The 13,600-nt window shown below is 39.9% G+C and overlaps 3 protein-coding genes across 4 annotated transcripts; 1 reads left to right on the top strand and 2 right to left on the bottom strand.

Annotated features, from left to right (window-relative positions):
- Positions 1-379: 379 nt before the first annotated feature.
- LOC111789107 (30S ribosomal protein S10, chloroplastic-like) lies at positions 380-3,755 on the bottom strand. The gene is made up of 4 exons (XM_023669751.1): positions 3,443-3,755; positions 3,152-3,211; positions 1,800-2,160; positions 380-586 (listed from the first exon to the last, which is right to left on the bottom strand). The coding sequence occupies exons 1-3, from the start codon at positions 3,689-3,691 to the stop codon at positions 1,849-1,851; spliced, it is 621 nt and encodes a 206-aa protein (XP_023525519.1). The 5' UTR covers positions 3,692-3,755; the 3' UTR covers positions 380-586; positions 1,800-1,848.
- An 812-nt stretch (positions 3,756-4,567) lies between these two features.
- Positions 4,568-9,153, top strand: LOC111789109 (protein TORNADO 1-like). The gene is made up of 2 exons (XM_023669754.1): positions 4,568-7,646; positions 7,739-9,153. Exons 1-2 carry the CDS (start codon positions 4,911-4,913, stop codon positions 9,125-9,127), a joined length of 4,125 nt encoding a protein of 1,374 aa, XP_023525522.1. The 5' UTR covers positions 4,568-4,910; the 3' UTR covers positions 9,128-9,153.
- Positions 8,981-11,669, bottom strand: LOC111789104. Of its 2 annotated transcripts, XR_002814263.1 has the most exons (3): positions 11,187-11,669; positions 9,281-10,650; positions 8,981-9,072 (listed from the first exon to the last, which is right to left on the bottom strand). XR_002814263.1 is itself a non-coding variant. In XM_023669748.1 (2 exons), exon 2 carries the CDS (start codon positions 10,595-10,597, stop codon positions 9,368-9,370), a length of 1,230 nt encoding a protein of 409 aa, XP_023525516.1. In that variant the 5' UTR covers positions 10,598-10,650; positions 11,187-11,669; the 3' UTR covers positions 9,155-9,367. The 2 variants fall into 2 exon arrangements, 1 of the variants encoding a protein (XP_023525516.1); XM_023669748.1 differs by lacking the exon at positions 8,981-9,072 and having other exon boundaries at positions 9,155-10,650.
- Between the last annotated feature and the right edge of the window lie 1,931 nt (positions 11,670-13,600).

The following is a 13,600-nucleotide window of genomic DNA, read 5'->3' as shown; positions in this document are numbered from 1 at the left end:
TACTTATATAGAAGAAATTGATATATATATATCGTCAAAATACACTTTTTAATCTCGACTTTTGGAGTTATCTATTCGGTTTCTGACATTTTGAGGTGGGCTCATCCACCAATAAAGGAAGATATGCTCCTATGCTACACGAGGGGAAGCAAAAGGGGCCGACCATGAATGACGATGGTTGGAACTTAAAGATTGTGAATCTCACTTTGGTTGGAGAGGGAAACGAAACATTCCTTATAAGAACATGGAAACCTCTCTCTAATAGACGCGTTTTAAAACGATGAGGTTGACATTTGTAAAAAATTGTGATATCTATTAGCGATGGGGTTAGGCTCTTATAGTTGATTATGCATTAGAAGCAAAATCATTTGATGGAACATTAGAAGCAAAATCATATCATCATAGGGCTAAGCAAATAGTTGATTATGCATATTGGATACAGCCATTCTCAATTTCAGTTAATACAATTCATTAAGAGACTGCAAGAACCAGCTACTCTCTCTACGACGACGTGCTCCATCGTTATCGTTTACACGATTTCAAGCTTTGATATACCTCAGTGATCACATACTCTGAAATTCATCGCCTAACATGGAAGAAACCAACCAAAAAGTGTTAGAGAAAGCATGAATATGGGGTTGAAATCAAAGTGTCTGCCATATGATTATCGACATAAACGAACGAGCTGCAGAACTAGCTCCCATGGTTTCATAGACATGTCGCAAATAGGAAAGTGAGGGGGGAGATCATTCATTTGGAAGAACGAATACATCAGCAAAAAATGGAAATAAAACATTACACCGAACTCTTCCTTCTGTTTTCTTGCTATGTTTGTTCATGCGAGATCCCACATCGGTTGGAGAAGGGAAGGAAACATTCCTTACAAGGGTGTGAAAACCTCTCCCTAATAGATGTGTTTTAAAACCGTGAGGCTGACGGCGATACTTAATGGGTTAAAGCGGACAATATCTACTAGTAGTGGGTTTGGGATGTTACAAATGGTATTAGAGCCAGCCACCGGACGGTGTGCCAACGAGGACACTGGCTCCCAAAGGGGGATTGTGAGATCCCACATCGGTTGGAGAGGGGAACGAAGCATTCCTTATAAGAGTGTGGAAACCTCTCCCTAATAGACACGTTTTAAAACCGTGAGGCCGACAGCGATACATAACGGGCAAAAGCAGACAACATCTGCTAGCGGTGGGTCTAGACTGTTACAGTTCGAAACAAAGCCATCGTCTTCTCTCCCCATGTCACCCTATGTCACCCTAGCTCTATCAAAAATCTAAATCTCAACCATTGATTTCGTTTCTGCCTCGCACCTAGAGCCTTCATTACACTACTCCCTTCTATTTTTCCATTGTAAGAGAATTCAGTCCCCTCCTTCCTACTAGCATAATCCCTAGTTCTTCATAGGCTTATTTTTGCATGCACTGAAACAGATTAGCTCATTTCTAATTCTAGTGGTTTGTTTCAATCAAGATCTTCAATTACTGAACTATACAAGAACAAAAACACTCTTCCATGGAAAACAAAGCTATCAAGAAGAAAATAAAGCCATTGACATAGCATATAAAGCACATAGATCCTTATCCTTCACAATGTTCAATAGACTAAAGCAGAGATTTCTCAACATTGATATAGGTACATTTAGAAACGCGGCCAAGCATTTAAAATTTAGTGTTGCAAAACTAGTAATAGATGAATATTTGAAGAATATAACGGAGCAGAAAAGGAATACAGGGTGCAATATAACATGTCATCATGAACGACAATAGACACGAAAAAGGAATACTGACCTACAAAAGACTCGTGGGAACGAACTTTTCCAAGGTGAAAGTGTTCTCTTCATAGCTTGACCTCCACATCAACACCAGCTGGAAGGTCGAGTTGCATCAAAGAATCAATTGTTTGAGCAGTAGGGTACAAAATATCGATTAGCCGCTGGTGGGTTCTGATTTCAAAATGGAATCTTGCATCCTTATGAACATGAGGGGATTTAAGAACACAATAGATGCGCTTTTTCGTAGGTAATGGCACGGGACCCATGGTTTTTGCATTCGTGTTCCTTGCAGCATCCAATATCTGCTTGCAAGAATCTTCAATGAGTGGAACCCAGTAAGATCTTAGCTTAATTCTTATTTTCTGCTTTGGGGCCAGCTGAAACCATGAACATCTTTAGTCACTAAAAAATTTCCAAACATAAGAAGAAGATGGACACTATGGCAAAGATGAGCTGATAAGCAAACAAATCACATAATCTAACATGACCATCTGATGAAGATCATATTGGCATACTGTAAAAAAAGAAAGGTACAAAAATCAACGTCGATATCCTAGCCAATAAGTCGAAAAAATGAAGCCAATGAAACCATTGTATAATTGGAGAACTTTGTACTACTTGGTTGAGAAGTTTCCTTTAGGATAAAAAGGAGTAAGAAGACAGTAATATTCAAAACATTCACATACATTGAGAACTTTCAATGTTATATGAGATCTCTCACCTTCTATATAGCCTTCTAGTTAACACGTGAACCAATATGTACATAAATTTTCTATTTAGTTAAGAACTGTAACATAATAGTCCAAGTCCACCGCTAATAGATATTGTCCTCTTTGAGCTTTTCCTTCCGGGCTTCCCCTCAAGATTATAAAACACGTCTACTAGGGAGAGGTTTCCACACCCTTATAAGGAATGTTTCGTTCCCCTCTCCAACCGATGAGGGATCTCACAATCCACCCCCCTTAGGGGCCAGTGTCCTCACTGGCACACCGCTCGATGACTGACTTTGATACCATTTGTAATAACTCAAGTCCACCGTTAGCAGATATTTTCCCTTCCAAATTTCCCCTGGAGGTTTTAAAAACGCATCTACTAGGTTTCCACATTTTTATAAGGAAAATTCCGTTCTCCTCTCCAACTGATGTGGGATCTCACAGGAACTAACTTGGATAACCTAGCATGATCATCAATCATCATACATATAACCTAAACAAATGATTTCATTGTATATTTTCTAGTCACTCTAAAACCAATACCAATTTCATAGTTTAGTCTTGGTTTCAGAAATTGCTCTGCAGAATATTTTATAATCTTTAGCAAGCTACAGGATGCTAGAGTAAAACACCATCTGGAAACAATAAAAGTTACCTTATCCACATCCTCACCAATACTTAGCGCTGAAGTCCCAGGCACCTCAAAATCTTCACCCTAAACATGAACAATACATTAAAAACAATAATAGAAGCACTGTTTCATCCATGATCTTAAAGGAAAAAAAAAATCCCAAGTTACTTGCAATGCAATTGAAGACAAAATAGAAATCTAGAGCACGAGTTAATGACAACCCAGGCTAAAACCAGAACTATTAAGACCATATAAGAACAACAATTCTTACACCCATCACAAAAAACATAGAGAAATTGCAACATTATCACAAACCTCGAGAACGGCAGCTCCAGAGCCCTCCAAGATTTCCGGAGGCGGTTCAATGGTGCCGGGGGAGTCCAGAACTTCAGGAGCGGCATAAACCCTAGTCGAGGACAACGAAAATTGAAGGGGGTTGAGCTTTGAAACAGAAGTAAAGGAAGCAGAGAAGGGAAGAAGTTTAGGTTTAGAAGAAAGAGATGAAATAGGACCCAATAGAGTTGGAGATGGAATTATGGTGGCAGAGAGTGAAGAAATAGCCATTGAAATTCCTCCGAGTATCAATGGCGGAAGCTTTTGCTCCCACCTCTACCGTTATCCAAATAAATTTCTCTGTGCTTTAAATTTTTCCAGAAAATATTAATTCTAAAGAAAATTTCTATTTCTTTGGGCCATGATAATGGATCGGTTTGTCAGATTGGGCCTGAGCCCATTCAAACTTGAATTTTTTATCCAAAAATTGGGCCCCTAACCTAACTCCTGACCTAACTCCTAACCTAACTCCTATCCTCTTACCCTATTGGTACGTTTTTATATTTGAGTCTTGTGAGATTTTATTTATTAATGTAATATGAACGATGGATACATCCAGACTACTCAACCCAACCCGAAAATTAAGGGTTGACTTGTATTTGGCTGTGAACCCTATGTGATCATTCTGGTCACCAACTCGAAATTTTGGGTAAGTCTAAAAATTTCTCCAACTCAACCCGTTATGTATCGTCGTCAGCCTCACGATTTTAAACACATCTATTAGGGAGAGGTTTCCACACATTTGTAAGGAATGCTTCGTTCCCCCCTCTAACCGAGATGAGATCTCACAACCCTAATCGTAAGTGGTATCTTACTCATTGGGTATGTTCGGTTAGCATCCAATAAACACGTCATTTCAATATTTAATTAATATTAAACATGTCAGACATGTCGATATTAAGTTTATCAACGTTATCATGCATACGAATACAATGAATGCCATGGAAGGGAAGGAAGGAATTAGGGCAAAGAAGCTATTCCTTTTCCATGGAATCAAAGTTTTAAAAGGCAATGGAATAAGTTTGGTGGAAGGAATGCTTTCCTTTGCCAATATTTCATAATCATTTCACTATAAATTTTTAATTTTGTATTTACGAGGTTCGTGAATTTTAAATAATGTTAAAGTAGGTCACGGGTCTATTACATTAAAAAAAAAAAATCAATGGTTAATTGAATAATTACTCACGCGAAACCCGACCTCCGAAAATTCTCTGTGAGAAATCTCTGTCTCGATATCAGCAAAAATAAATGGAAAATTTTGCAGGAATGGAGAATGAAATGAGTGGCGGGGATGGAGACAAGGCTTTCCCGTCCCCGACCCGTGACATCCCTACCTTTGACAAACTTCTTCCTTGAGAAACTCTCCCAAAATGCTTCTTTTTCCCTCCCAATAAAGCAAAAGCCAGTTTCACAAAGCTAGAGCTTTCAGCTCTCCCCTTTCTCTCCATCAATGGCTTCAGACAAGAACAACCATGGCAATCTTGAATCGGCAGTGCACGCTCTGGGACCGAACAGCCCCGGACCCCAGAGCCTCTCCTTCAATCTCTCTCAGCAAACCTCTTTCTCCCATGTCGAAACCGAAAACTCCATGAAAGTATCCCTCTCCAGGGATGACATTCCATACTTCTCTACCTTTCTCACAGCTTTGACCTGCCATAACTCCCTCAGAAGCTTGGAGTTTCATCTCGTTGATTGGGAACTCGAGCAATTGCGAGAGCTTTGCAGGTTGATAGAGGATAATTCAGGCGTTAGACAGGTCGTGTTTCGACGAAATAGATTGAGTAATGAATGCTTGGCAGAGCTGGGCTGTACTTTGAAAAGGAACAGAGGGATTAAGGAGCTTATGTTTTCAGAATGCGGGATCGGGTCGGTCGGAGTTGGTTCGATTGCTTCTGGTTTGAAGGACAACGACTCGTTGGAGGAGCTGCAGATTTGGGAGGACTCAATCGGGTCGAAAGGAGCGGAAAAACTCTCCAAGATGGTTGAAGAAAACTCAACTCTAAAGCTGTTATCGATTTTTGACTCGAATTCAATCGCAGTAACTCCATTGATTTCTGCAGTTTTGGGAATGAACAGGAACATGGAACTGCACATTTGGGTCGGAGAAAATGGCGGTAAAAGTTCAAAGGTGGTCGAGTTTGTGCCTGGGAATAGTACACTCAGAATCTATAGGCTTGACATAAACGGTGCTTGCAGGGTTGCCTGCGCTCTCGGGTTAAACTCGACGGTTAAAACGCTCGACATGACAGGAATCCGACTAAAATCCCGGTGGGCGAAGGAGTTCCGTTGCGCATTGGAGCAAAACCAATGTCTTAGAGAAGTAAAACTATCTAAAACTCACTTAAAAGATGAAGCAATTGTTCATATAGCAGCTGGACTTTTCAAGAACAAGCACTTGCAGAGCTTGTTTCTTGATGGAAACTTGTTCACCGGCATCGGAGTCGAGCATTTACTCTGCCCTTTAAGCCGGTTTTCGACCCTGCAACAACAACCAAACATAACTCTCAAATGCATAGCGTTTGGAGGTCGAAGAAACAAGATAGGAAGAGATGGGCTTGCAGCCGTTTTACGTATGCTAACGACGAACGAAACTCTAACTCATCTCAAAATATATGATGATCATAGCTTGAGACCAAATGACATAGTCAGAATTTTCAGAAACTTGGAGAAGAATGCATCCTTAAAACACTTATCATTACATGGCTGTAAAGGTGTTGATGGAGACATGGTGTTGCAGACAATAATGGAGATGCTTGAAGTAAATCCTTGGATAGAAGAAATCGACCTCTTCGGAACTCCTCTTCAGAATTCCGGAAAAGCTGATAGAGTTTACCAAAGATTAGGACAGAACGGGAACACCGACCTCGAACCACAGGTCGATTCGCTCGATATGACCTTGACAGAGCCGAAAAGTTGTCGGATTTTCTTCTGTGGGCAAGAATATGCAGGTAAAACTACTTTATGTAACTCCATATTACAGAACTTTGGATCAAAACTACCCTTCACAGACCAAGTAAGATCTTTGGTAGCTCCAGTTGAACAAGCAGTAAGAACAGTAGGAATGAAAATAAAAGCTTTCAGAGATGGGGACATCAAAATTTCAATTTGGAATCTAGCAGGTCAACATGAATTCCATTCCCTACATGATCTTATGTTTCCAGGGCCAGGAAGTGCATCAGTGTTTGTGATCATCAGCAGTTTATTCAGGAAACCGAGTAATAAAGAATCGAAACATCCGAATGAGGTAGAAGAAGAGGTTCGGTATTGGCTAAGGTACATAGTTTCCAACTCGAAACGAGCACAGCAGCAATGCATGCTTCCTAATGTAACTTTGGTTCTAACACACTATGACAAAGTCATACAACCATCACAGAACTTGCAGCAGATTTTGATTTCAATTCAGGGACTAAGAGACAAATTCCAAGGTTACCTTGACATATACCCGACAGTATTTACCGTCGATGCACGTTCGTCAGCGACGGTAAATAAACTCTTGCATCACCTTCAGAGAACAAGCAGGACTGTTCTTCAAAGAGTTCCACAAGTTTACCAGCTCTGTAATGAACTGATACAGATTTTGAAAGACTGGAGATCAGAAAACTATAACAAGCCAGTAATGAGATGGAAAGAGTTCGAGGATCTATGTCAACTTCGCATCGCTCAGTTGAGAATCCGTTCGAGACGGAGTAATAAAGATAAGATCGAAACAAGGAGGAAGGCTATTGCTACTTGCTTGCATGACATAGGAGAGGTGATTTACTTCGAAGAACTCGGATTTATGATATTAGATTGTGATTGGTTCTGTGGAGAAGTTCTTGGGCAACTAATAAGATTAGACATTAGGAACCATTCAAACAACAATAATGGATTCATCAGTAGGAGAGAACTCGAAAAGGTGTTAAGAGGCAAGTTACATAGCCAGATCCCAGGAATGAGTTCGAAGGTATTCGAAAACTTACAAGCAAGTGACGTTGTGGGAATGATGCTTAAGCTGGAGCTTTGTTACGAACAAGACCAGCCGGATCCGGATTCTCCGTTGCTTATTCCATCAGTTCTCGAAGAAGGTCGAGGAAAGCCACAGAGATGGCCATTAAGTATGCCGGACTGCATCTACACAGGGAGACACCTTGAATGTGATGATTCGAGCCATACGTTTTTAACTCCGGGCTTTTTTCCTCGACTACAGGCAAGAATCCGCTTCTTCTATCTCTCTCTTTCTGTAATGAAACATTGCCAGTTTTGAGTTCCTATTTAGATTGTTTTGTGTTGGTAATTCAGGTGCATTTGCATAACAGAATCATGGGATTAAAGAACCAATATGTAGCAACTTACAGCTTAGAGAAATACCTGATCACAATAAACATCAATGGAATTTATGTCAGGGTAGAGCTTGGAGGACAGTTTGGCTACTATATTGATGTCCTGGCATGCTCCACAAAGAGCTTGACCGAGACTCTCCGATTAATCCAGCAGCTTATAATCCCTGCGATTCACGACCTCTGTCATGGCATCATCTTGATCGAAAGCATTATGAGGCCCGAATGTGTGCGAAGTTTGGTGCCACCTAGACACAGGAAAACTCAGCAAGTCTCCATCCAACTACTGAAACTAGCATTGTTTTCAGTACCTGCCGATGGCATGTATGATTATCAGCATACATGGTGTCCTGTGTCGGATGGTGGTAGAGAAATTCTTGCAGTTGGCTTTGATTTCGCTCGGGATCTCTTGTCCGATGATGATTTCCGGGAAGTTTTGCATAGGAGGTACCATGACCTTTATGATCTAGCAGTTGAACTGCAAGTCCCACATGAAAACAACCCAGAAACAGTTGATAACTCACAATCGAACGACGAAACAGATAAAGTTGAAGCGACGTTCAGTGGAATTGCGAAAGGGGTTGAAGCTGTTTTGCAGAGATTAAAGATCATTGAACAAGAAATCAGAGACTTAAAGCAGGAGATAAAAGGTCTAAGATATTATGAGCACAGACTCCTCCTCGAGCTTAATCGAAAAGTGAACTACCTAGTGAATTACAACGTTGAAATCGAAGAGAGGAGAGTACCAAACATGTTCTATTTTGTTAGAACAGAAAACTATTCAAGAAGGTTGATTACGAACCTGATTTCCGGCATGAATGCTCTCCGACTCCACATGTTATGCGAGTTCCGAAGGGAAATGCATGTTGTCGAAGATCAGATAGGCTGTGAAGTCATACAGATCGACAACATGGCAGTCAGGTCTTTAGCTCCATATATGACAAAGTTCATGAAACTAGTAACACTGTCTCTCAGAATAGGAGCTCAAGTAGCAGTTGGAATGGGACACATGATCCCAGATTTGAGTCGCGAGGTTGCGCATCTAGCCGATTCTTCTCTTTTTCATGGAGCAGCTGGGGCAGCTGCTGCCGGAGCTGTTGGAGCTGCAGCTATGGGACGTGTCGGCTTAAGCAGGGGAAGAACAAAAGCTGGAGACATTCAGAAAGAGCTCAAAACAGCACAGCAGTGGGTTCTGGATTACTTGAGAGAACAGAGATGTTCAACTGGAAAAGATATCGCCGAGAAGTTCGGATTGTGGAGAGTGCGATACAGGGATGACGGTCACATTGCCTGGATCTGTAGAAGGCACATGAACCTCAGAGCTCATGAAATAATTGAAGTTCCCATATGATCCAAATCAACTGAAATCATTCATCAATGCACTAATATGATGTTAATATGCATTATAAAGTTAATCGTTACAACGAGGGATAATAATTCGTTCATGCTTACACCGACGAATATGATAGAACAAAGCTTGTAAGGTGTAGAAGTCATGACTTACTATGGTACAGAGAAACATTATTACATTACACTAATGATAGTTATAGCGTTATCTGTGTGTCGTCGCCTGAAATGTACAAACCACCGTTTAGAAGAAAGCCCTGCTTCCATAGAACACTCGTGCATTATCGTTCTTCGAGGACGGAGTTTTCGGATCAACGCTTGAATTTGCTGAACTAGTCGGTCCATTATCGCCGTCGAGTGGAAGTTTCATCTTTGCCAATGACTCTGTAAATTGCTCCATGCTTTTCATATACATATCAACAATGTCCTGCTGCACTACATTATGTTCTGGCTCTATGGTCAGAGTGATAATAGGCTTTGAGAGTACCTCAACAGAGGAATCAGCCTCCCCATTCTTAATGTCCACATGCTTCTCCTTTTCATTTGGTTCGTGAGTTCGAGGTTTCGAAGCTTCAGAATCATCCGACGATTCCGAGCTTGTCGGTCCATTAGTTGACAGGCTGCTAGGTGCAAAATTGAGCCTTGGAAGCTGGACAGACTCGACCGAAGCTGTTGAGAAGCTTTCCATATTATGTGCACCTATTTCTGAACTAAGATGATCTTCTGTGCCAGAAGTGGCTAGGCTCTCAGAGAGCTCAGACTCTGGATTAGAGCACGGGATGCCAAAATACTCCGACACCATCATCTCGTCTTCCTTTACGATTTTAGGGTCGGGAAACTCTATCTTATCCAAATCACTAGATAGCGACTCGGATATTTCGGAAAAGGCAGCTTTAGGAACAACCATTACATCGGGCGCGGCTCCATTGTACTCGAGGGTTAGTTTAACAAACCCTGCACTAGAATGGAACAAATTGGTAGAAGATAAGGAAAACTCTTTCTCTAACTTTCCATCATTTACAAGAACTTCAGACAATGGCACCAAGGTAAACCCCAACAACTGGTCTTCCAGATAGTTTCTCATTCTGCTCAACATCCATATCTCGCATTTAAGGGACACATCGACGCTTCGAACATTAAAACGAAGATTCTCATTGAATATCGGGTTCCTCCCGCCCCCATTAATGATGTTGGTCGAGAGCGAATCTTCAGGATCAGTAGTCATACAAAACTTAGCATAAACATCTTGCTTTTGGTATATGCAGATATTATGAATATCTCTAGCCTGATGAATGCATACATCAAGTGCACCAACAATTTCCTCCAAGTTATACATCACTGCTTCTTTCTTATTGACCTCAATTCCCTTTGGTGGATTACCCGTGATCGGGACGAAGAAATTCGGTTTCTGCTTCTCGGGCTCGAAAATAGGAGAGTTCTTCAACTGGGAGACAACAGATTGAGGGGATTCCATGATAACGAGACACTTGTTTCGGAACGCTCACCCTCACAGATTGGAGAACAAGCCTGAAAAAGTTACGAAGTTGATTGAAAATCTAATGAAATCGAGTTAAAACACTTTAAGCACGCCGTTTGTGCAGTGATTCAGGAAACAAGTTCAACAGAAGACAGTTCCATATCTCGAAACCAAGAATCGTAACATCAATTTTACAAACTTCATAATCCATAACACTGAGAATCAGACAAACCTAAATGAGAAACAAGAACAATCCAAGAACAAGAAAACAGGAATGATTAGAACCACAGGAAATACTGAACTTACAAACGTGAAAACCCCAAATCAGAGTCGATTTTTATACAAGGATTCTCAAAAACACAGAAGTCAAACACTCAAGAACTAAGAACAAGTGAATTGCAAAAGGTTTCAATCAAACTTAGAACCTCAACAACAAAATCCCAACAAAGCAACTCAAATTATATCAACACAAGAACATGAAAACCCGGAATCCAAGGAAGTGTAAGCAGTGATGACAAAGTTCAACATGAACATCAAATCGAGTTCACTTCAACCCTCAAACACATGGAGAAAGAAACAGAATTACCAAAAGAAAAGGAGTGAAAACAAAGCAAATTCTCGAACTGGGTTCGTTTCTTTTAGCTTCTTGACCCCAAATTGGCGAACTCCAAGCAGTCTTCCCCAAAATCGGAAGCTCAAATCGAAGAAACTTCGCCAAAAAAAGCAAGAGTAGAAGCACGTCGATGGAGACGAAGGGGTAACTGATTATATTTGCCACATCGAGAGGAACCTCCGGGTATTTAAGGGGTAGTTAGTCAGAAAGGCAAGCGTCCCAGTCGTTAGCGCCGGCGGGACCAATGGGGAGAAGGGTGAGTGGGGTTTGAAGGTGGGTCCTAAAACGACAAGGGATTGGGATCGCAATTGGACTTGGGATTGTGATTGGGGGAAGCTTTTACAGAGCCACCATTAAAACAAGGCTGACTTCCACCGCAATGGCCGTCGCTCCCCGCCGTCAAACACGGCCTTTTTGGTCCCTCAAGAAGGAATTTCTCCGAACTTCGTTTGAAATAAACAAAGATGGTTGGTTTCTAAAGGGACGAGACAGACGGAAGTTTCAAAGATTCATTTTTTATTATCTTAAAAAAAAATTTATTAATTATAACCTTTGTCAAACCTGTCGGGCTTACTCTCAAGATTTTAAAGCTGTCGGTTAGCGTCCTCGCTGGCACACAGCTCGATTAGATGAAACAATATCTTGCATTAAAAACTAGGTAAGATTGACTTTGAAGAGAATGAACTTTTCATCGAGCATCAAAAATTAATTTAATTTTATTAAATTAGAATAAAATATTAAATAACAGAATAAGAACTCTAGGTATTCCCGCCACAAGATTTTTCTTACTATGACTCTTAACACCTGTAAATTGTCGTGTGGGAGCTTTTTCAACCTGTGTGAGATATTTAAAATATTTATTTAATATATTAAAAAATATTTTAATAAAATATAAAACATCTCCCTATATATCATTCAAATATTCAAATTTTAAATACATATTTTTTATTTTTATATTTAATGTATCAAATACAATAAGTATATTTATTTTATTTATTTATTTATTATTATTATTATTATTTTGTATTTAATGTTTTTTAAAAAGAAATATAAAGTTTAGAAAATAAAATAATTATAATACATTTTATTATTGAAGATATTTGGAAACTCCATAGTCAATGTAGCAATGGTCAATTTAATTGTGGAATTTCTCTCTCATCCATTATTGGCTTTAATTAATTTATTAATAAAATTATATTTTAAAAAATGATTTATTGTATTAAATAAATTATTAAAGGTTGTATTTGACCCCATTTTTTTAGTTTTAAAAAATTCCAATTTTTTTAATACGGTTTTCCACTTTTTGAAAATACTTATAATTTATTGGTCAAATTTAAGAAGGTTTGAAATTTGTTAGACGAACACGACTCTCCACAATGGTATGATATTGTCCACTTTGAGTCTAAACTCTCATGGCTTTGCTTTGGGTTTCTCCAAAAGGTCTCACACCAATGGAGTTAGTATTCCTCACTTATAAACCCATGATCATTCTCTAAATTAGTCGATGTGGGACTTCCATCATCCAACACCTCCCCTCGAACAAAGTGCGCCTCCCCTTAATCGAGGCTCGACTCCTTTGGAGTCTTAGTCATTTTTTACTGCCTTCGAGGAGGGGCTTGACTCCTTTTCTTTAGGAGTTCTTTGTTCGATATTTGAGGATTTACCCATCTATTGGCACGACTAAGTTTAGGGCATGGCTCTGATACCATGTTAGACGAACACGACTCTCCACAATGGTATGATATTGTCTACTTTGAGCATAAGCTCTCATGGCTTTGCTTTGGGCTTCCCCAAAAGGCCTCAAACCAATAGAGTTAGTATTCCTCACTTATAAACTCATGATCATTCCCTAAATTAGTCGATGTGAGACTTCCATCATCCAACAAAATTATGGTCAGCTATTTTGGTGCCACTCATGCACATGAATGAACCGAGATCATTATGAGAGCGATCTTGAGGAAATGAAGACTAATCTCAGCCTACTGCTAGCAGATAATGTCCACTTTAACCTAATACGTAGCACCGTATGTCTTACGGTTTTAAAACGTGTCTGTTAGGAAGAGGTTTTCACACTCTTATGAGGAATGTTTCGTTCACCTGTCCAACCGATGTGCGATCTCACAATACCAAGAAAGTGTACCTTACTTTCTGGTAGCTTAAGATTAAGCATGCACTGCTTCGAGCAATTTTATATTTGGTGACCTGTTGGACCTGTTGGAAATTTTTCTAAAATGCATGTGAGTGGAGACAAAACATACTGGAATAACTCGTGTTGGTCTCTAAGGATAGGCTTCACTCGTAAAAGCAAGGAATGAATAAAAAAAGTGATATATAACTTTACACGTCTAGTAGCATGTAAATGGTGTCACTAAAGTTTACGCCTCAGA

This window comes from Cucurbita pepo, chromosome LG02 (assembly GCF_002806865.2).
Source record: "Cucurbita pepo subsp. pepo cultivar mu-cu-16 chromosome LG02, ASM280686v2, whole genome shotgun sequence".
Classification (NCBI taxonomy): Eukaryota; Viridiplantae; Streptophyta; class Magnoliopsida; order Cucurbitales; family Cucurbitaceae; genus Cucurbita; species Cucurbita pepo.
This window is presented reverse-complemented; position numbering and strand designations above follow the sequence as displayed.